Source organism: Hemitrygon akajei, chromosome 22 (assembly GCF_048418815.1).
Source record: "Hemitrygon akajei chromosome 22, sHemAka1.3, whole genome shotgun sequence".
Lineage (NCBI taxonomy): Eukaryota > Metazoa > Chordata > Chondrichthyes > Myliobatiformes > Dasyatidae > Hemitrygon > Hemitrygon akajei.
In genome coordinates, this window is record NC_133145.1 from 52,894,405 (window position 1) to 52,916,965 (window position 22,561).

Sequence of the window (22,561 nt, forward strand, 5' to 3'; positions counted from 1 at the left end):
CATAAATTTGTGCCCTTAAGTTTTTCTGCAAGTCTAGTTCACCATAAGGAATCAAGTAACTGTGACTGAAAATTGACCACAAGTTCCTCCATGTTAGAATGGGTTTTTCCCCCCCCCCCCCCATCCAAGAGTGTTTGGGGTATGCATTCCATCACATGGGTGGCAAAACAAAGCCTTGACATGTTTGGAGTATCTATACGCTCTTAAATATCAATCTACAAGACCATGGATCAAAAGCTTCAGTGGGATTAGGTTGGGTTTGTCAAGTGGTACCTTGCACTGCAAATATCTATTACATCTGTCCCAATGGAACAGCTATCTCCAGCAATCTTTATCTTCATTCAACAGCAGTGACACAATATGCCATCTTTCTCCCTACTCGATAACACACCACAATTACCTGCACCATGTTGACACACTGTCTTACATCAGTTTCACAAGTCAATATATCTTCCAGCTGAACATGGGAAACTGATCATTTGAAGGATCTTCAAAATGACAGTCGCTGATAGTTTACATGCCCCATTGTTATAGTCCTTATTTTTTTCTTCTGACTATACAAAGTGTGCTACGTCCTTGGAAGTCCAAGATGTTTTGTTCAATTCTCTATATGGTCAGGGTCACACTCTGAACAAAGTTTAAAACGTAGCCTGGTGTAATTTTCTTCCATTTAAAGTTTACTGAACAACAGATTTCCTCATTTGAGCACATACTGAAGACTCATTTTATCCAAAGCAGGAACAACTCTTTCCCTAATGTTTCAATGTGCAACCAGCATAAAAAAGTGATTGATATTGAATATACAAGTCATATTAGATGAGTTATGTAAGTTTATGATAACAAGAAATTCTGCAGATTCTGCTAATCCAGGGTAACATAAACAAAATGCTGCAGGAACTCAGCAGGTCAGGCAGCATCCATGGAGAGAAATAAACAGTCAACATCTTGGGCCGAAACATCAATTGTTTATTCCTCTCTATAGATGCTACCTGACCTGCTGAGTTCCACCCACATTCTGTGTGTTGCTCTGGTAATACTGTAATTTGGTAAGCAATATTATCCTTTCCATAAGCTCACAGAGAGCTAATTAATATTTTGAAAGGAGAATCTACAGTGGTTCCAGGCAAGAAAGACCAATCAATCATATATTTGGATTTAATGCTACACATTTTTTACCCTGTGTCTTCCTTCTTATCAGAAAGCCTGAAAGATAAAGTTAAGCTACCAAACCAACACTTTTAGATTTCATGGATCCTTAGCTGTGATCATGTATTTACCAAAAAATTCATGGCAGTTAATAACAAATTATCCCCAATCATATATTGCTATATTTAACACAGAATTTACATGTCACTTGATTCAAAACTAACATTGGTAAAAAAAAATTGCCTGTTAAAATACAGCAGTGTTAAATATCAAACTATAGTGTTACCATAGAGATGAAGATTTAGTTTCCAAAGATTAAATGACTCTTCAGGTGTAAATCTATTGTAGGAGTGTAACTTGAACATGCAATTTTTTTAATATCATGGACAACATTTGAAAGTTGTTGATTGTAACAAAATGCTGAACAATTTGCATATCTGGGATATGACACAGCAGGTGAGTAATTGGCTGCAATATCCAATTACACAGCTTCATTTTATGAGCTCTTCCCCCCTTTTGCTCTGCAGTATTGCCTCTGGCACAAATGTATACAAGGATAATTATGGCAATAATCCAACCATACATTTCCTCGAATACAAGAGATAAAGCTTTGAAGCAGCTGAGCAACAAACTTAGTATTGATTTTTCTGGAGAGAACAATGCCTTCTTTTCCGGTTTATAATGAAGGCTGCCAAAATGTTACATTTTACCATAAATAATCTACTTTATGGCTGTGTTACATCAAAGACACATGTACCTTTTAGACCACATAACAGTACCATACAGGAAAAGGCCCTCCAGCCCATGACGTCTGTGCCAAATATGACACTAAATTAATCTAATTTCTTTTCCCTGTTAATGATCTATACCCCTGAATTCCCTGCAGATCCATGTGCCTATGTAAAAGCCTCTTTTCCATTACTCTAATATCTACTTCTATTCCCACCCTGGCACTAATGATTATATAAACTAAATATGCCATGCACATTCCCATTACACATTCCCTTTCTCAGTTTAGAGATATGCCCTCTAGCATTCGCTATTTCTACCACAGGAAAACAATTCTAGTTGTCTACCCTGTGACTGTCAATTTTATAAATTTCTCAAGTATTTTGCAAACTCTATTTCAGTTGCATCCTCTTTTAGTAGTGTAGCAATGCAAATATTTGGAAAATAAAGGGCTTAATCAAAATAGGACCACACATCCAAATGGAATGGAAGATTGCAATTTGATGGCTGTGTACTGCCAAAGCATTGAAAGAGAGAATGTCCACGTGAATGAACAGCTGAAGAATCCACTGAGTAGAATGTAGCCTCTACACCCTGGAGACAAGCTCACGTTACCATTTTGTTATTTGATTCAGTATCACTAGGAATTGAACAGCTTCCAATTCACTGAAGGCCCAAATTGACATACTGAAGTCTCCACAACACTATCTTTTTATAGAAAAAGATACCTTAATAATGCCAGATGTACTCGTGGCAATATTAAAGCAATTGCACTTAGCACCTATTTAAATTATAGACATTGATACATTTTCAGAGTCAATAAGTCAATTTTATTTTTTTATTTATTAATTGATATCTACATCAAAAGTTGCCTCCTCCCCAAAGCTGTTGTTATCACTTGGTCATACTTGATAGCCAGCCTAATTTAAAGAGTGACGATGTTGTTGAAGATGAGGATGTATCATCATCCTGTAAAGAAGCCAGCTGATGAAATAAGGTGCCGGGCTTCAGACTTTCTTCTGTGACCAATGTGGGCAGTATCTACAACAAAACAAATACAATATTTTAAGTTCCACTTTCTGCGTACATTTATTGTGCAAGACTGAAGGTTACAATAGAGAACTGTGCAAGTAAGGTCATTCATTATTCAGCGCTACTCCAACAGTGTGTGTTGCAACAAACATCCCACTGTAATTCTACATTTTTTTGGCAAGTTAAAATCAATTATTTAATTTAGTGATACAGCACCCTTCAGGCCCATGAGCCGCACTGCCCAGCAACCCATCTATTAGCCTAATAACAGGACAATATACAATGACCAATTAACCTACTAGCCAGAACGCCTTTGGACTGTGGGGAGAAACTGGTGCAGCCCCATGGGAGAACATGAAAACTCCTTACAGATAGCACTGGAATTGAACTCATATCCAGAATGCCCTAAGCTGCAAAAGCTTCATGCTAACTGCTATGCTGCCGTGGTGCTCCAACAAAAATGTTCTTAACTATCTTTCTCATTGTTCCCTGAATAACTCCCTCCACAAACTACATAAACTGCTTCAGAGAGATCACCGTTTATAAGCACAATATTCTATGCACACCTGCCAGTGGATTATATGATGAAATAATATATGGTTGACAATATTCACTAAAAAAAAAACCACACACACACACACACACACACACAAATCAACCAGCTGTATCATGATGCAAGGTCATTTTTGGAATGAAAGAGGCCAGATGTGGTAAGTAATACAATTATGTGATGGATCCTTCTATATGACCATCCAGGTCATGCCCTCTTCTTGCTGCTACCATCAGGCAGGAGTACAGAAACCTGAAGTTCAGGAACAGGCGCTTTTCTAAAATGATCAGGTTCTTGGAACTGACCTGCGCACTACTAATCCTCCCTCAGCAATGGAAAACTCGACCTCTTGCACTATCATGGACTTGCCTCTGATTGTGCTTTATTCCTGCACAGTCTCTCCCCCCCCCCCCCACTTCATTGTATAATCTGTGTATAATTCATTACTTATTTAAAGATCCAGTGCAGCAACAGGCCCTTCTGACCCACGAGCCCACACTGCCCAATTACATGTATAGAACTAATTAACCTACTGAACAATACATCTCTGGAGTGTTGGAGGAAAGCAGAGCACCAGGAAAAAACCCATGCAGTCCCAGGGAGAATGAACAGCTGTAGCAGGAATTGAACTTGGACGAATACACACAAAAAGACGGAGGTCACTGGTCGTGTAATAATATTATGCTAACAGCTATGCGAGCGTGCCACCCCACGGTCTTGTATGTATAAAATTTATATTTTGTGTCATCCGAATCTTTGTGCGTGTGATGCTGCTACAAGCAACTTTTTCATCTAATCTTGTAACCTCACCTGACTTGTGCACATGACAATAAACGTGACTAGTCTATTAATTACAACACAAGGGTGAAGACCATTACTCAGTGTCCTGTAATGACATTAAAGCTCTAAAGTATGGATTTGTTCTGGCCAGGCACAGCTGTTCACCTGACAAAGTAGCTGAGATACGAAACCTATTTGGCTCCAACTGAAATTTCCATTGGCTAAAGGTAATAAATGGGAGATAGTTAATACTTGGGACTGCAGCAAGTGCAGTCACAATTCCAGCAGGTCAAATTTAAGCAATGGAACATGCAGTCCTCCTGACAATGCATTCACATGCTTTAATATATCTGACAACTTAAGCAGCAGAAAACTAACTTACAGATTAACACACAAAATATTGGAAGAACTCAGCACGATGGAGGGGAATAAACAGTCAAAGTTTTAGGCCTGGACCCTGAAAAGGCCTGAAAAGGAAGGGGGCAGAAGCCAGAATAAGGTAGGGAGAGAGGTGAAGGAGTACAAGCTGGCAAGTGATAGGTGCGACCAGCTGAGGGGAAAGGTGTGCTGTTGGAGAAGGGGGACGAAGTGAGAAGCTGAGAGGAGGTAGGTGGGAGAAGGTAAAGCACACAGTTTCCTATCCAGAAGTCAGAATGAGACCTGTGAGTTACTTTGCTGCTGGACTTCAATGACAGGGTCCAGTTTTGCAATGGTCCTCTATTTGAATGTGGAAAATTGTCATTTAAATGCTGACCCCACTGATTTCAATGGGAATTCTTGACCTGTAAGTCTATTGTTTTATTTTGACTGTCCTGTTATAAATTACTATAAATTGCACATTGCTCACTTAGATGGAGACATAACAAGGATAATTCAATTAATTATTTGTATCTTTATTTTATGTAAACATTTTTAAAATTATTAAACTTAGAACTTGAAGTGATATACATCACATCTCAAGTAATAAAAGGCCTCATAGATAAAACTCCATCTAAGAGCTGCCAACTGCAGAACTCTTACAGGTTGAGAGCGATTTGGACCAAATGGAAGGAGCTCAGTTAGGTAACTTGGTCGGCACAGATGAACTGGGCCAAATGGCCTGTTTCCTGAGCTGTAGAGATCCATGACCAGTGCATCAGGGATGGGCCACTGTACTTTTCAGCACTCTACCTAGTTGAAAAATTGAGACATTGCAGCTGGACTCCAGGGTATAGAAGATCAGGACCGCCTTCCTGCCCCTGAGCACTGTGGGAGTGCAGACTTGGTCCAACACAATCTGACTCACTCTTACAGATAATTAAGGTAATGCCAATTAAAGATTTATATTAGAGTTGATCATTTCTATTCCACTAAACTGAAAGATCTGAATTTAGAGCTGGCTTTATCCAAAAGATCTATGTATCACAGCCAGTTGATCTATACCTTTCATCACCATGACTGAACAGCGTCAACATAGTTTTGAGCAATTATCTATTAGAAATTCAATGCCACAGCTGTTTGGCATTTCATAAAAACACACACCTCACATGCACACTGACGGATATTGAAACAAGCTGCATTACCAGCATTCGGCAGCAACTCTTCTAGGACGGGAACACAAAGTACAAATATATGGCAATAAATTACATTCATGAATTTGATCTATAAATAATTCAAACATGGCATGTACTGAGTATTATGAAGGCCATCAACTCCGAGAACCATTTTAGTTAAAGGTATTGACTTGATTCAATGTAATTTTGTTGTTTCAAATTAAATTTTACTTCTTAACATTCATTCATAGAATTTAAGTGTTTCTGTGTAAGACAGCAGATAAAAGTTTTGTTGAAAGCTACATAAAAATTCAGTCCTCAGAGTATTGGGTATGTTTAACCAAAGCAAATGTTAGAATTGTTAAGTTGTAGCCAGATTAAAAGGGAAAAGCTGCTCTACAACCAATCCTGCCCAACTCTACAGCAACTTCTGCAAATCTGCAAGCAAACAGTCCATCACTGCAAGCCACTCTTGCCACATCCAGGTGATTCGTTACAGCCCCGATTAAAATGCTTCTGGGCAATGCAGTAAAGCAGAACACACAAACCACTAATAGTAGTTTCTGGGCAACAGTACAAAAGTTATAAAAGAAAAAATCAGGTAGCAATAAAACCAGTGCATTTGAACTTGGGTAGAGCATCAGTGCCTCCATCAAATTTACTCAAGAACAAAAACAATTCTCGTGCATAATAATGTCAAAAATTACAGCAAAGGGTCTGTGGACCCCAGGCTGGGGATCCCCACTTAAAGAGTGTTTGTGTTGGATAGCAAAACTAAAATCATAAGTGAACTTTTGAATCCACAATGCAGTTCTTGTTTCATAATTCTGGACAGGTAAATCCAACCAAATCATGAATGTACACATAATCAAACAAGGGATTCTACTGACACTGGAAATCCAGAGTAACGCACAAAATGCTGGAGGAATGCAACAAGTCAGGCAGCATCTATGGAGAAGAATGAACAGTTGATGGTTCGAGCCGAGATATTTCATCAGGACAAAAAAAAAATTCATCTGTTTATTCCTCTCCATAGATTCTGCTTGTCTTGCTGAGTTCCTCCAGCATTTTGTGTGTTACTACAGACATAATCTCTTCAGTATTTTGTAACCTCTCTTGCAAATTCGAAGCTGTTGGTTAATCACAAAATTTGCACTGCTACCAAAAATTGTAAAACAAAGTACTGTGCTGCAGACACACCAGAAATTGTCTTTTCTTTCCCTCAATATTGTCTCTGAACTCCGAGTAAACTAAGAAAAATTTGTAACCACAATCATTAAGGTTAGCAAATAGTTCAGCCAGTAAAAAGTATGGCAGAAATGAAAACAGTTGTAGAGAAGTCAAGGTAAGCTATTTTTTCTTTCTCAAGAACATGGTGGATCACAGAATTACATTTCAGCAATTAACAATCAATTTTGCACTAATGGAATGGGTTTCGGGATTTAAACAGCATTCTTTTTCATGCTACAGAGTCAGTGATAATCTCAATGTCTGTTCAGAAAACTGCTTCAGAGCAGATATAAAACTCAGTACTTATTGAAACAGAGAACACAAGGTAACTCCTTTTAGAAAAGCACATCCAATTTGAAACTAAGCTGAGTTAAATTTACTTCTAGCAGAACTAGCCATGCATAGGCTTGACTGTCTTCACACTACTGCACACTTACTCATCAGAAATGCACTGGCATTGCTGTCCATCTGATCATAATGCTGTTTATTGTATATGATTACTCGAGCATAATGCAAAGCTAAATATGCTGCACGTGACTATAAATACCCAGTGAAGCTTCATCAAAAGGTCGCAGATGTGACAGGTCAATGGTTCAGCTGAAACTGAATTTACAGAAACCAGTTAAATTGGAAGCACATTATGAATGAAGATCCAAGTTTTAATGTTAAGTCTTAAATGTTATAATATTTTATGTAGTGTGGTATCAAAGAAACTAAAATACACCAGGATCGATTTAATATTGCCACCAAGACATCATCCAGCGTCTTGGTGAAGGACTGGTTTCAGTAAGAGGATGCTCTTGCTCTGCTAAATTAGCATCTGCTCTGTGCAGAAAAAGTCTCAGCCTTTTCCAAAAAATTAGTATCAAGTCAAAAATTATCAATATCTTTAAGGAGCTAGGCGCCTTGTAAAATATACAATTATAGAAGACTTTATCCACCATTTTGATAAAACCCATTGTTGCATACACTGTAATAATGATTAGGTGGGAACATTTAAAACTATTGTTATTATGATGAAACAGATTTCTTCAGGTATAAGAACCAAGGAATTAGCTGTTTTACTTTTGTGGTACAAGAGTTAAAATTCAAACCACATCTATATTCACAGTAATGAAGTCCACACCTACCTGACTCTTAACTTCACTTGCTCGGACAGATGATTTTGGCTTTCGGGAACTTGCCATACTAAGTGGCAGTAGACCAAATCTAGAATTGCACATTTACAATGTTAATGAGATGTATGATTAGTTCATACCAATAGTTGAAACTAACATTAATGACCAAGTTACTCCATAGTGTATAAACTAAAAATTAGTTGAATTAGTAAGCTACTAATATGCCTGAAACAGAAATTGGATTTTGTTTCTTTGCACAAACATTTCTTAATTTATACCAGGGCCAGTCTGCAAGGTGGCAAACAAGAGGATATAACACTGAAACAAAGTTGTGCCAAAATACAGGTACTCAATATGCAAATGAATATCATTATTGGCCAACTCAAAATGAACTTGCAACATGAACCTTTCACTTCAATGTTGGCTCTGCCTTTAAGAACAAATCAAAACTAAGTGCAATCTCAATGAAAGGTCATTGACATCTTCCACCCCATCCTCCACTCCTCGCCAAGTACAGAAAAAGCCCAGCTATCCAGAACCTCGCCACCTGACATGCTGTAGTAACTGAACATCCCGAGTTCTCTCAACTGGGACACCAACATTCTGATTTATTCAAGAAAACTATTCTAGGTCCCACAGTACTGCAGGAAGACCCAAAGGAACTGCAACAAAATCCCAAGGAAATGAAATTTTGCAAAGGAAGTGCACACTGAATTTTCATTGTTAAATATTTGACTAACCTGCCATATAGCACTGATTAGACACTGAGGCTCACTGTCAATGTTGACCCTAGTCCCATTTACCAGCACTTGGATCAGAGCCTTCTATACCTTGCTAAAGGTTGAGAAGGTACCGGACTCCTCAAGTAGTGTTGATAGGTGGGGGATAAAAAAATCTCAAAATCCCTCTAACCTTCTCACTCCTCACATTAAATCTGACCATCTAGTATTCTATATCTGTTATAGAAAAGGGTTCTTTCTGTTTATACTAATCAACTTTGTATCTCTCTCTAAAAGTCCTTCATCAGCATTCTCTGCTCAAAGGAAAACAAATCATCTCCAGATAACCTCCATGATACAGAAGTCTAAAGTTCAAAATAATAGGTTATCAAAGTACATACATGTCACCATACACAAACGTGAGATTTGCTTTCTTGCGAGCATACACAGTAAATACAAGAAACATGATGGAATCACTGAAAGACCACACCAACAGAACTAACAACCAATGTGCAAAAGACAAACTGTGCAAATACAAGAGAAAAAAATAATTATAATAAATATTGAAAACATGAGATGAAGAGTCCTTGAAAGTGAGTCCATAGGCCGTGGGAACTGTTCAGTGATGGGGCGAGCAAAGTTGAGTGAAGTAATCCTCATTGGTTCAAGAGCCGGATAATTGAGGGGTAGTAACAGTTCCCGAACCTGGTGGTGTGGGTCCTGAGGCTCCTGTATCTTCTTCCTAATAGCAGCAGCATGGCCTGGCTGCAGGAGGTCCTCAATGATGGATGCTGTTTTTCTGCAACAATGCTCCATACAGATGTGCTCAATGTGGAGAGGGCTTTACTCTGATGGAGGTTAATGGAGGTTATATGCTACCTCCTACATAATAAAAAGCACAAGCCTTCATCAACACCTTTTAGTATTGTGCTGCCCTCTTTAATAATCTACTGTATGCCAAAATCCTCTCTATTTCTCACTCTGTAGGGTCCTATCATTCATGGTGTATGTTGTACCCTTAATAGACTTCCAAAAAATTCAGCACCTCACATCAGGATTCTCGTGTCCACTCAACCCTCCCCACTGATCTCCCTGAGAGCAGGCAAAGTGCTACAGCTGCCCATTCACCGCCTCCCTCACCTCCATTCAGGGCCCCAAACAGATCTCGCAGGTGAGGCAACACTTCACCTATGAATCCTTTGGGGTCATCGATTGAATCCCGTGTTCCCGATGTGGCCTCATCTGCATTAGTGGGACCCATAAATTGGGGGACCACTTTGTCGAGCACCTCCAACCAGTGGCTAACCATTTTAATTCCTATTCCCATCCCAACATGTCAATCCGTAGCCTCCTCTTGTGCCACGATGAGGGTGCTAGAACAACACTTCATATTCTGCCTGCATAGCCTCCAATCCGATAGCATGAACATTGATCTTTCCTTCCGAAAAAATAATTCCCTCCCCTTCTCTCTTCTTTTATTCCCCACTCTGACCCCTTTCGCCCCCCTCTGATGCTCCTCCTTCCCTTTCTCCCATGGTCCATTCTCCTCTCCAGCTCTTTATCTTTCCCACTTATCTGGCTTCACCTATCACTTTCTAGATAGTTTCCACCCTCCTTTTTATTCTTGTCTTTCTCCTTCTTTTCCAGTCCTGAAGAAAAATCTTCGCCCGAAACGTCGACTGTTTGTTCACTTCCATAGGTGCTACCTGACCAGCTGAGCTCCTCCAGCATTCTGTGCATGTTGCTTTAAATTCCATCTGCCACAGCCCTCAACTTACCAGTTGATCAATATCGTTCAGTAGCCAAAGGTTATCCTCATTATCGACATCAACAATTTAAATTTTATGTGTCTTCGCCGCTCAATTACACCTGTGTATCCGATTACCCTACTAACCCATATGTCTTTGGAATGTGGGAGGAAACGGGAGCATCCAGAGGAACTATACAGGGTCACAGGGAAAACGTACAAACTCCTTCTAGACAGCAAAGAGAACTGAACCCGAGTTGCTGGTGCTGTAATAGCATTACATTACGCTACCACTAGGCCACCATTATGTTTATTATGTTCACTGCAGCCGTTATGTGCTTTGGCAGTTTTTAAATTTCAATGATATGCAAGAATCTCGCTTGCTGCTGCCAGAGGAAGGTGCCTGTGGTTGACCAGTCTCTATCGCCCTCTTGCCCGAGGATGTTGCCAGAGTCTTGGGTCTCAAGATTTAATCCACTTGGTTTGTGGACTGGACTCTGTAATTCATGTTACATGTGTTTCTCATCTCTGGTTACCGTTTTTTTTGTTGCTATTTTGTGCGATTTTGATCAAGGCGGACCAGCTCTGTGGTCTGCAGTCAGCGAGCAATACAACACTGAATTGAAATGAAGTGAACTAAACTGAAAATTTCTAGACTGTTTCCAGGACTCTGTCATTTGATGTTTTATATTCAGTGTGTTTTTTCGTTTGTTTTTCTGCCATTTGCACAATTTGTTCCTTCTTTTTGCACATTTCTTTGTTTCGTGGCTGTGGGAAGGGGGATCTCAGAGTTGTATATACCATACAATCTTAGATAACAAATATACTTTGACTCTTTGAATTTAGATTTTCATTGATAAGTAAATAAGTCTTTAAGCCAACATTCAGCCAATGAAAACACATTACAGAAAATTTACAATATTTTCACCATCTCTGGTGTTATTTCAGATCACCCCTTTTTACAAGATGTTGTCTCTACCACGTTGCTGGATCAACTTAACAAAAAAAACTTGGGGAAATGTGAACATCCAATCTGAACAATAAATGATCAAGAATGATGCTAAAGTGAAATCAGTCCATGTACCTCAACCTCTACGATTCCAGGAAGGAATGGGACAGGTTGTTGTTAATAAAAGATACAGAGTGAAAAGAAAACAGACCATGGGTATACTGAGCATAAGAAGGCTAGACAGACTGAAGATGTTCTTCCCCCTGAAAATGTTTCTATGTTATGAAATAAAGATAAAAATGATAGAGTGAATCTGCAGATGCTGGAAATAAATAAAAACACAAAATGCTGGCAAAACTCAGCAGGCCAGACAGCAAGGGTTTCAGCCCGAAACGTCGTCACTACCTCCTCCCATAGATGCTGTCTGGCCTGCTGAGTTCTACCAGCATTTTGTGTTTTTATAAAAATGATAGAATCCAATGGAACAAACTTATAATTCCTATGCAATTAATTTATAGCATCCTTAACATGATTCACAAAAGCTTCAAATAAAAATTGCCCAGTAATACCTTAAGTAGGTTACGTGTCCACATTCAAAATTTTTATTATCTAAATGAGACTAAATTGCAAACCAGATCTGTACAATACTAAGACCTTAAGACATAGATCAGAATTGGGACCATTGAGTCTTATCCACTAACAATTTTCCATTTGAATACCAAATAGCCCAGCAGCATCTAACAATATGAAATAGGGCCACATACAGGCACACACACTTACAACAGTTACACCCGTCCAAGCTTACCACAGAAATGTGATAAGGATTCACTTACCGGATTTGACTGGAAGCCAAAGGCAAGATATTATGAGGTTCTTGTGAGTTAAATATTGTACTTCTGTTAGTGTATTGTTTCTCTGTGCCAGTTAATAATCCAAAAAGCACCTAAAAAATAGAAACAATTTTGTGGTCAGGCTCAAAGCAGAGCAAGAAAAGCAATCATTCCTTTACATTTTGTACTGCTGTACTCAATTTTCTTTTAAAACGTTATGATTCAGAATCATTATGAAAGTGTTCACTACAGCCCTTTCCTGTTTTTGCAGGCTCTGTAATTCAATGACTCGATACAGTTGCCAGAGATTAGATGGTCAGTGAGGGAAAAACAAGTCTTTAAGCCCACTTTCAGCCAATTTTAGCTTTTAATATTAGGCACCAGAGGCTAGGAAATAAATTTACAACAGAATAAATGAGATTATATAGAGCAGGAGTTAGGAAGCTATGTTCCAGATGTCTCTTTTTACGATGGCATGATTAGCAGAACTAAAATAGGGCTAATTCTGATGCCTGTGGTTGATTCCGTTTAAGGATTTACTCAATGTTATGGTAAATCAAAACTGATTAGTGTAAGGAGGCAGAAGTGCATGTGTTTATTTTACATTGATATCTAGTAGCACAGAGGCTTAGAAAAATCCATCAGTGAATAGGCACACATTTAAGTAATAGGGATTGTAAATAATATTTTTTGCAATATTTATCACCAGTATTGCTAACTATAATGCAAAGCTTGTAAGGAGCTCAAATAATATTTATACATGTCTTTCCATGTATATTCACTTTCTGCCACTGTACTGTACATTTTATCACATTAGTATACTACATATTTAGTGGCCACTTTATTAGGTACATCTGCTTGTTACTGGAAATATCTAACCAGCCAATTATGTACTCAATGCATAAAGCATGCTGACATGGTCAACAGGTTCAGTTGTTGTTCAGACCAAACATCAGAATAGGGAAGAAATGTTATCTAAGTGACTTTGACTGAGGAATGATTGTTGGTGCCAAATGGGATGGTTTGAGTATCTCAGAAAAGCGGATCTGGGATTTTCACACACAACAGACTCCAGAGCTTATAGAAAAAGACGTGACAGACAAAAAACAAAGCAACCAGTGAGCAATAGTTGTCTGGACAATGCAGCTTGTTAAGGAGAAGAAAATGGCCAGACTGGTTCAAGCCGACAGGAAGGCAACAGTAACTCAAATAACCATGTGCTGCAACAGTGCTATACAGAAGAACATCACTGAATGCAGATGTTGAACCTCGAAGAGGTTGGGGCACAGCAGCAGAAGGCCACAGCGGGTTCTACTCCTGTACCTGATAAAGTGGCCACTGAGTGCATTTCAGAAAGGTAGCACAAAACTTATTATCTTTACATTCATTACAATTATTCACCAGCCAAGTACAAAGCAAACTAACTTCATCTTCCTTTCATCCACTAAACTACACTATTTCACAATGCTTTGTCCAGAAATCCAACCGAGGTTTGGAACTACTCTATACAAATAAAGATTTGATTCAGACTCAGCTGTTCTACTTACTGAAGTCCTTTGAGAAAGCTTACTCAGATTGTTGTTAAGGTGTGGAGTAAAAACATCCAAATCAAATGGATCAATGTGGCTTTCCAAAGTGTCTGACACATTTTGAACCCTAGTTTAGTAAAAGCAAAGAACAATGTCAATCTTAGTACAAGTGTTTACATATCTTTTCAGAATTCAAGAGCATTTGTATAAAATATTTAGGCTTTCTCAAGGAAGATCAGTACCTTGGGTCTTGCTGATGCCTGCTGCTTTTCACCTCTTCATTTCTGACTGTTAAAACTGAACTGAGGTATTTAAGATCAAAAAGTAGTTGCAAAGCTCTGTTCTGGGTTAAAGGGAATGCAGAGTCAACCTGAAACAAGACATAATGGTAAACACACACATATACAATCAGTGGCCATTTTGCTAAGTACACCTGCTCATTAATGCAAATATCTAATCAGCCAAACATGTAGCAATAACTTAATGCATGAAAGTATGCAGGCATGGTCAAGAGGTTCAGTTGTTGTTCAGGCCAAACATCAAAATGAGGAAGTAATGTGATCTAAATGACTGACTGTGGAATAATTGTTGGTGCCAGACAGAGTGGTTTGAGCATCTCAGAAACTGTTGATCTCTTGGGATTTTCACACAAGTGTCTCTAGAGTTTACAGAGAATGGTGCAAAAAGAAGGAAATAAATACACACACACACACACACACACACACACCCCCCATAAAATTTGATTCTTAAATACTTTGGATCTTAATTAATGCTCCACCATGCTGAGGATAAACCATAGAAAAAAAAGCATTTAATACTGAAGGTCCACCAATAAAGATCTTACTCCTCTAACAATATGATGCTGCCTACCAATCCTCAAGAAAGGGCAAAACTACTTAAGTGCTATAGATCTAAAACAGCATATAAACATTTAAGAGAATGAAAAAATATTTTAAAAATCAAAAGTAATCTCCAGCCCATATTGCGGTGTGGTTACCAGTCAACAGTAGATTTTAAGCACCATCAAATATTTCAAGATCAGATTGCAATTGGAAAGAGCAAGTTACGCTTTGCCAAGGCAAGGAAAGCCTGTCAATCCAATGAAATATTGGGAATTTCTGAACTATATTCACCCTTTAGCAAATCAGACAATGAGGGATTATTTCATGTAAAAGTCTTTTATATTTATTTTGATGTAGAAAAAGATAAGAGTTTCAAAACCACTATACAAAGCAGGTGCCTACAAAGGCACTAAACTGCTATTCTGAACCATAATATAAAGAATGATTGCAGAAATCTTGTAAAAGAATGATCAGCTTATTTCTACTTTCATAAAAATTTGATGATTTTCTCATAAAGTACTATAAACTATTTAGCTATTTTTTTTGTGGGGTGTGGTTTCAATATGATTCACCTCAACTACTGTGCAATCGCAGTCCTAGCTATTTACTTTCACAGAAAAGCACATTGGAAACCAAAGCCATGATTACAAAGACCACATAATCCACACGTTATAAACAGTCTTAAGCAAATCAGAATCAAGGATGAACTACACCACCTTTAGGATTCTTAAGACATTCATGGGATCTTCTTTGTCCATATGTACCATATCATCAAAATGAAGATAAGACAGCTGAGCTTTGTACTGTACTTGAAGTCACCTTTTATTCTACCAATTTGTAATAAAATGTAAGCCTAACCCAAACTATCTTCATATATTAACCCCTTCACTCCAGACATCAGTCTTGTGAACCTTCTGTACAATGCCTGCAGATGGAGTCCCATCATCATGTAATGTGGCATCAAAATAATTAATCATTAAGCATTAAAATTTAGGAACAATATCATCAATAATTTACTTGCTCCTGCTTTTCCAGTACTTTACTGGAATGACAGAGAGTCCATTTTCACAATAAAATAGTTTCTGTAACACTTCTGACGTACATCATAATGAGCAAACAAAAATTCTGAGAAACTTGATATCCTTGAAACTCATGTCACATCGGCAGAAAATCAACTAAAAATTTGCAGTCCTTTGCATACCACTCACATGCACAAATCTTTCTCAATGTCGTCAAGTTAACAATGGTCTGCACCGAATGCTTGATTTCTGTATTTTCTTTGAAAAATTACTTAAACAGCTTTTGGATAAGAGATGACATTAATAAAGGAAATTAATACCCAAACACTGACGACATCGCAAGCTGAGGTACCATGGAAGGAAAAGGTGAATGATCACATTATAAAAACTGTCACGGTGACCAAGCTTAAATGACTTCCTGAATAAGCATCTTTGTGAACAACAGATGCAACACAAATAAATGAGCTTAACATACCTTTTAAATTAAACAATCCTTAATAGCTTTAGTATATTCACAATTATTAGCCAGTCAATGAGACTTTATACGATCCAAAGTTTTAATTGAGCCTTTCATTTCACTACTTTGTAGCAACAAAGATCTGATGATTTTTAAAAAAAAATTCCATACCTCATCTAGTTTTGTGGAACACAGTCTTTCATAAGCAGGAAGCACCTCATCCAAACAGGACTTCAGCAACTCCTGAAGTGTGACCTTAGGAAGAGCATGACCTCCAACCCGGTTTATTTCTTGGCATAAACTAAAGAGAAGTGACTGAACATACCAAGAAGGCTACGGAGGGGGGAGAAAAATAAGGATGTAAACGAATGAAATGCTAGAATAATTATTTTTGACATATGGTATGACTTCATTCACACTATTAATTTGTAATTATCTTGTAGTAACATACTTTGTGAAATTACAATGCCTAAAATTTTTTTTGCAATTTCACTGAAATTACCAGTGACATTAATGTTGAATTTTTGCTAAGCAAACTTCTGCAGAAAGCACAGTAGAGTAGCTGGAAAAAGGGAAGTAGTATGAACGTAGATGAAAACATTGATAATCAGGACCTACCAGAATAAATCCATAGAGTCTAGGGGAGACAGCAGGGATCACTAATAGTGTGATTAATCATGCACTTTTCATTTCAATTCAGTACTATGTGGAGTCAGGATTTAAGACTTTTCCACATCTACGGTGCTGATAGATTAGATTACAGTCATCTGTGGCTTCAAATTACCATGAGCACTACTTTTATTACCGCAGAAATAACCCAACAAATTCTGGCGCAGTCAAGTAACAGTTGTACTTCACTATAAATAACATCGCTTTGGAAGAACATAGATCGAAGCTCATTTATCGCACATTCCGCCACCCCACTATTCCCAAACTCCCACAGATAATACATCGAGAAAAGACAAATAACTATCCACCAGTTAACAATTGTATGTTTCATATTATTTGCTATTCTTTAGATGCATCTTAACTTGTGGTTCAAAAATGGCTTTAAATAATGTCAGCAGATTATTGGTCTAGCTTTACAAGAAAGGTTGTACACAATTCAATTATACTGGAAAATTCTGCTAAAAGGCTATTAAAGCTTCAGGGTTTTTTTTTGCTAACAGCCACATACAGTACAGTGCAAAAAAATTACGGTTCCCAAAACTTTTGCACAATACTATTTGTACTTGTGCAGCAAAATACCACCCTGGGTCCACTCCTGTAGCTGATAAAGAGGCGACTGAGTGTATAACATACGATGTAAATATATGGTGGGAAATCTAGAAGAATTTATCTACACTAGCAAGAACAAAATTTTATTGCTAGTTGAAATCCAGTAATCCTTCATATATATACACTTATGCGAAGCTGGAGCAATGTAACAAGGGCTTAGGTGCAATCAAGTTTTAAATTTAACATGGATGTTAAATAAAAATGTATTATTTTGAAATAAGTGGTATCAGGGTAATAAACGGTGTTAACTATATTAACAGTACCCTGAAGACACAATAATGTCTTCAAAAAGAGATTGTATGTGCTAATACATTGAATATGCAAACAGCTCCTGAGCTGCAAGAAAATATGTATTGAAGAAAAGAAAATTAATATCTATGCTACCCACTTAATTTGATATTTTTGGATATTACCATTCATAACAGCAAACGTCCCTACAATTAGTGCAATATGTATGGAGAGAGGAGACAGAAATTGATGCTGATAACCCAGGGAAATGAATGGGAAAACTATCATATAACTACCAATCAGATGTGAATAAAGATTTTGATGATTGATTGTGTCCTTGATTTTTCTCCTGAAAACAAGTTATTTGAATGAGAAGAACAAACAATCCTTCTAACCTGTACAGGAAGACGGATTCTGGATGTCACACTATTCCCAGCTTCTGTTTCCTCTTGAATTTCAATTTCATCCCAGCTGGTCGCTGTGCACAGAATAGCCCCAGCTGTATGAGAGTGCAATGTATGGGTGAAACGGGAAACTAAAGCCTGAAAGGAGAAATATCAAAATTATCAAGAAACTATAAGTTACTGAAAAAAAATAGGAAAATGAACTGACAGGTCTTTACATAAACCATCAACTTACATCACACGGGTTCATATAATGTTGCATAGCATCCAACGCTATCTCATAAAAACTAGACCGAACATTTCACACTAAACTTATATGAAATGCAGGACTTAAAGAAACATCTTGAAGCAGGAAAGACAGAACAGCATGTTCACTGACCAAATGCAACATTTCCAATTAATCATGTTTACACAACACAATACAAAATTTCTCAAATTTATAATAAAGTGGCCACTTCATTAGGTACAGGAATGCAACCCAGTGTGGAGTTCTGCTGCTATAGTTCATCCACTTCAATGCTCGACGTGTTGTGTATTCAAAGATGCTCTAACTGTTAGAACACATGGCTGTTTGTTTCAGTTACTGTCACCCTTCTGTCAGCTTGAACCAGTCTGGCCATTCACCTGATCTCTCACATTAACAAGGCGATCTTGCCCAGAACTATCGTTCACTGGATTTTTATTTTGTTTACACACCATTCTCTGTAAACTCTAAGAGACTGTTGCATACAGAAGTCCCAGGAGATCTGCAGTTTCTGAGAACTCAAACCACCCTATCTAACATCAGCAATCACTCAATGGTCAATCACTTAAATCACATTTCTTCACCATTTTTGGTTCCAAGGTTGTCAAGCCGAGGAGTAGTAGCAGGGACAAACTCCCACTACCTAAAAGTGCTCCTCACAGCATGCGCCTCAAATAGCCTCTGACAACCAAGTCCAACTCCTGGCCTTCTCATGTGCCTTAGCCTCTAAGTCCAGCGGAACTGTTTCTACTGACAGGAGAAGGGGCAAAGGCAGGTCCTGACACCTTAAAACCAGTGCTTCAGGTAGATGGAGCTCATCAGCCTGGGAAGGCAGTCCATCTGAGAGAGGGAAAACTCTGATTTCAAACCTCCGCTGCCTTGCGGCCATACCCACTCATGGGAAAGGCTTCGGGAGTAAACCCTGAGGACAAATCCGGAGCTGGAGTCCCTAAGGCAGTCCGACGTTGTCATCAACCTCGCTCTGGCAACTCCTGTGACGTCACTGGTGCAAAGCTGTATCGGCCCTTGCCCTTCCCTTGGACAACATCGGTGGTGTGGAGAGGGGAGACTTGCTGCTTGGGCAACTGCCGGTCTTCCATACAACCTTGCCCAGGCCTGTGCCCTGGAGAGGACTTTCCAGGCACAGATGCATGGTCTCACGAGACTAACGGATGCCATCATCATCACCATTTTGATGTTTGGTCTGATCAACAACTGAACCTCTTGACCCTGCTTTTATGCACTGAGTCGTTGCCACATGATTGGCTGATGAGATATTAGCAGAACAAGCCAGAGAACAGGTATACCAAATAAAGTGGCCAATTAGGCATTGCTTCATGGAGCAAAGGGGGAAAACTACATCAACATTTTACAAAAAAAAAGATAAAAATATTCAGAATGGTGTTGCCTTGTAACTCTTTCCAACAACTAGCTGCTGTTCTCAACTGCCAGCCAAAAATTTTCAGCAAGGATTAGGAAGCAAATTCAGAATATGGAGTGGTGTGGTGTATTGGGGGGGGGGGGGGAGGGAAGATAAACTTTACTTTATTTCCTCTCAGACCCATGATGGAGAAAGAATGGCCAGAACAACTGGCCCAGTCCAGCATTTGAAGTGATTGTCCCTGCCAAATGACTGTCCATTCTAACAGCCTGGCAAACTCCACAGGCTTTCCTGCTCATTCTACACATTCCCTGCTCTGCAACAGATTCTGGCCTAGGATCCCCTTATAGCAATCACGCCGCGTGCTCAACCACTGATGCCATTTCTCCATCTCTACAGACTGTGTTTGCAAAACAGAGTGGCCATGCGAGGCAGCACTCAGCATTCTAACAAAAATTTGTGTAGAGATGTAATATTGTAGAATCCACAATTTTTAGAAAATAGCAAACCGGGGGAGACTCAAAAATCCTTACTTAAGGTTACTTAAATCTACAATCTTGAATGCATCTACAGTGGCATCTCAGTTAATTCAAAAAAACTTTATCCGTTAACAGGCCAAGTGTCGCCTCACCTGACTGGGGCCATGAATGGTAGTGATGGAGGTAGTGTAGGGATAGGCATAGCGCTTGTTCTGCTGGGAAGGCAAGTGCCTGTGGGGTGGGGGTGGGGGGGAGATCAGTAGAGAGGAATGAATGGACAAGGGAGTCACGTAGCGAGCAATCCCTGCAGAAAGCAGAAAGGTGGGGGGGGGGGGGGGGAAGAGAGAAACATGTGCCTGGTGGTGAGATCCTGCTGCAGAAGGCGGAAGTTACAGAGAATTACGTGCTGGACACAGAGGCTGGTGGGGTGCCAGGCGAGGACAAGAGGAACCCTATCCTTGGTGGGGTGGTGGGAGAATGAGGTGGGGCAGACATGGGCAAAATGCAAGAGATGCAGTTGAGGGCAGCATTGATAGTGGAGGCAGTGAAGCCCCTTTCTTGGAGGAGGACATCTCCTTCATTCTGGAATGAAAAGCTTCATCCTGACAGCAGATACAGTGGAGCCGGAGGAATTGAGAGAGGGGATGACATTTTTACAAGTGACAGGGTGGAAGACGTAGCTGTGAGAGTCAGTGGGTTTGTAAAAGACATAAGCTGTTTCCAGAGATAGAGACAGAGAGATTGAGAAAGGAGAGGGAGTTGCTGGAAATGGACCAGGTAAATCTGAGGGCAGGGTGGAAGTTGGAGGCAAAGTTAATGAAGTCAACGAGCTCCACATGGGTGCAGGAAGCAGCACCAATGCCATCGTCAATGTAGCGTAGGAAAAGTGGGTGAGTGACACCAGCGTAGGCTTGGAACATAGACTGCTCCACATAACCTCTTTTGTTTGAAGGAACTGGGAGAAACCAAAGGAGAAATTATTGAGAGTGAGGACAAGTTCTGCTAGTTTGAGGAGAGTGGTGGTGGAGGGGAACTGGTTGAGTCTGGTGTCCAGACAGAAATGGAGAGCTTTGAGGCCTTCCTGGTGGACGATGAAGGTGTACAGGGACTGGATATCCATCGTGAAAATAAGATGATGGGGGCCAGACAACTTGAAATCATTGAAAAGATCAAGAGCATGTGATGTGTCACAGATCTAGGTAGGAAGGGACTTAACTAGGAGGGAATAAAACTGAGTCAAGGTATGCAGATACGAGTTCAGTGGGGCAGGAACAATGGCTCTACCTGGATAAGCAGGTATGTGGATCTTGGGTAGGAGGTAGAACTGGGAAGTGTGGGTGAGGGTGATGGTGATGGCAGTGGATGGGAGAACACCAGAGCTGTGTTTGATGATGGAGTGGGAGACAATGCCTCCCCTTCTCCCTCTCTCACCTCATCTCCTTGCCTGCCCATTGCCTCCCTCTGGTGCTCCTCCCCTTTTTCTTTCTGCCATGGCCTTCTGTCCTTTCCCATTAAATTCCCCCTCCTCCAGCCCTGTATCTCTTTCACCAATCAACCTCCCAACTCTTTACTTCATCCTTCCCCACCCTCACAGTTTCACCTATCATCTGTTTCTCCTTTCCCTTCCCCCACCCTCTAATCGCAACTCCTCATCTTTTTATTTCTTCAGTTCTACTGAAGGGTCTCAGCCCAAAATGTCAACTGTACTCTTTTTTCCATAGACGCTGTCTGGCCTGCTGAGTTACTTCAGCATTTTATGTGTATCAATAAAATCCCCCTCTTTTGGAGCTCTTCTGTCCAATTAACCTACCTGCAAGGTCAGTAATAACCTTGCAATGTGGCATTTCATCTGCTGATCTGTCGTTGACTAAACTGTTTCATCAAGTGCGCTTGAGCAGAAGTCTCTTTCAGTTACACATAAATTGTAAAGTAACTTGCATCAGGAGAACCTTTGTATTGACACAGTACAGGTTACAGTATCTAGCAAATTTTCTTAATATTTCCAAATCATTGTAAAACAATGGGGAATTTAACCAAGTAAAGAGTTAAAAAAGTACTATGCGGCCAATATCAAACTATGCATGTGCTGGTGTTTCTGTTAAATCTAACTGGAATTTTCAGTGTTTGTATTTACCTGAGATTCTTCAGAACCAAAATGAAATACAGACATCTAGTAAGGCCACACCAGTGGTAGAAATGTTTTAACCCTTTAGTGCTGCATTTAGTGACTCTCAAGCACAAATTTAATCCTGAACCGCACAGCCAATTTAAAATCAGGGACAGTCCAGAAGAACATGGAGGGCTAAGAATTTAAAGTTAATCGAACAAGACAACTAAA

The 22,561-nt window shown here is 39.4% G+C and overlaps 1 protein-coding gene across 3 annotated transcripts in view; it reads right to left on the reverse strand.

The window, feature by feature from the left end:
* Window positions 1–2,682: 2,682 nt before the first annotated feature.
* Window positions 2,683–22,561, reverse strand: part of cog1 (component of oligomeric golgi complex 1) — a 40,293-nt gene continuing 20,414 nt past the window's right edge. For 2 of the 3 annotated variants that reach the window (XM_073026238.1, XM_073026240.1), the window contains 7 exons: window positions 18,111–18,257; window positions 16,381–16,542; window positions 14,134–14,261; window positions 13,910–14,018; window positions 12,366–12,475; window positions 8,130–8,208; window positions 2,683–2,916 (listed from right to left, as the gene is read on the reverse strand). In XM_073026238.1, the coding sequence (XP_072882339.1) occupies window positions 2,770–2,916; window positions 8,130–8,208; window positions 12,366–12,475; window positions 13,910–14,018; window positions 14,134–14,261; window positions 16,381–16,542; window positions 18,111–18,257 (882 nt within the window). In that variant the 3' untranslated portion in view covers window positions 2,683–2,769. Of the gene's footprint in view, window positions 2,917–7,546; window positions 7,603–8,129; window positions 8,209–12,365; window positions 12,476–13,909; window positions 14,019–14,133; window positions 14,262–16,380; window positions 16,543–18,110; window positions 18,258–22,561 lie in introns of all 3 variants that reach the window. The other variant, XM_073026239.1, reaches the window with a different exon arrangement.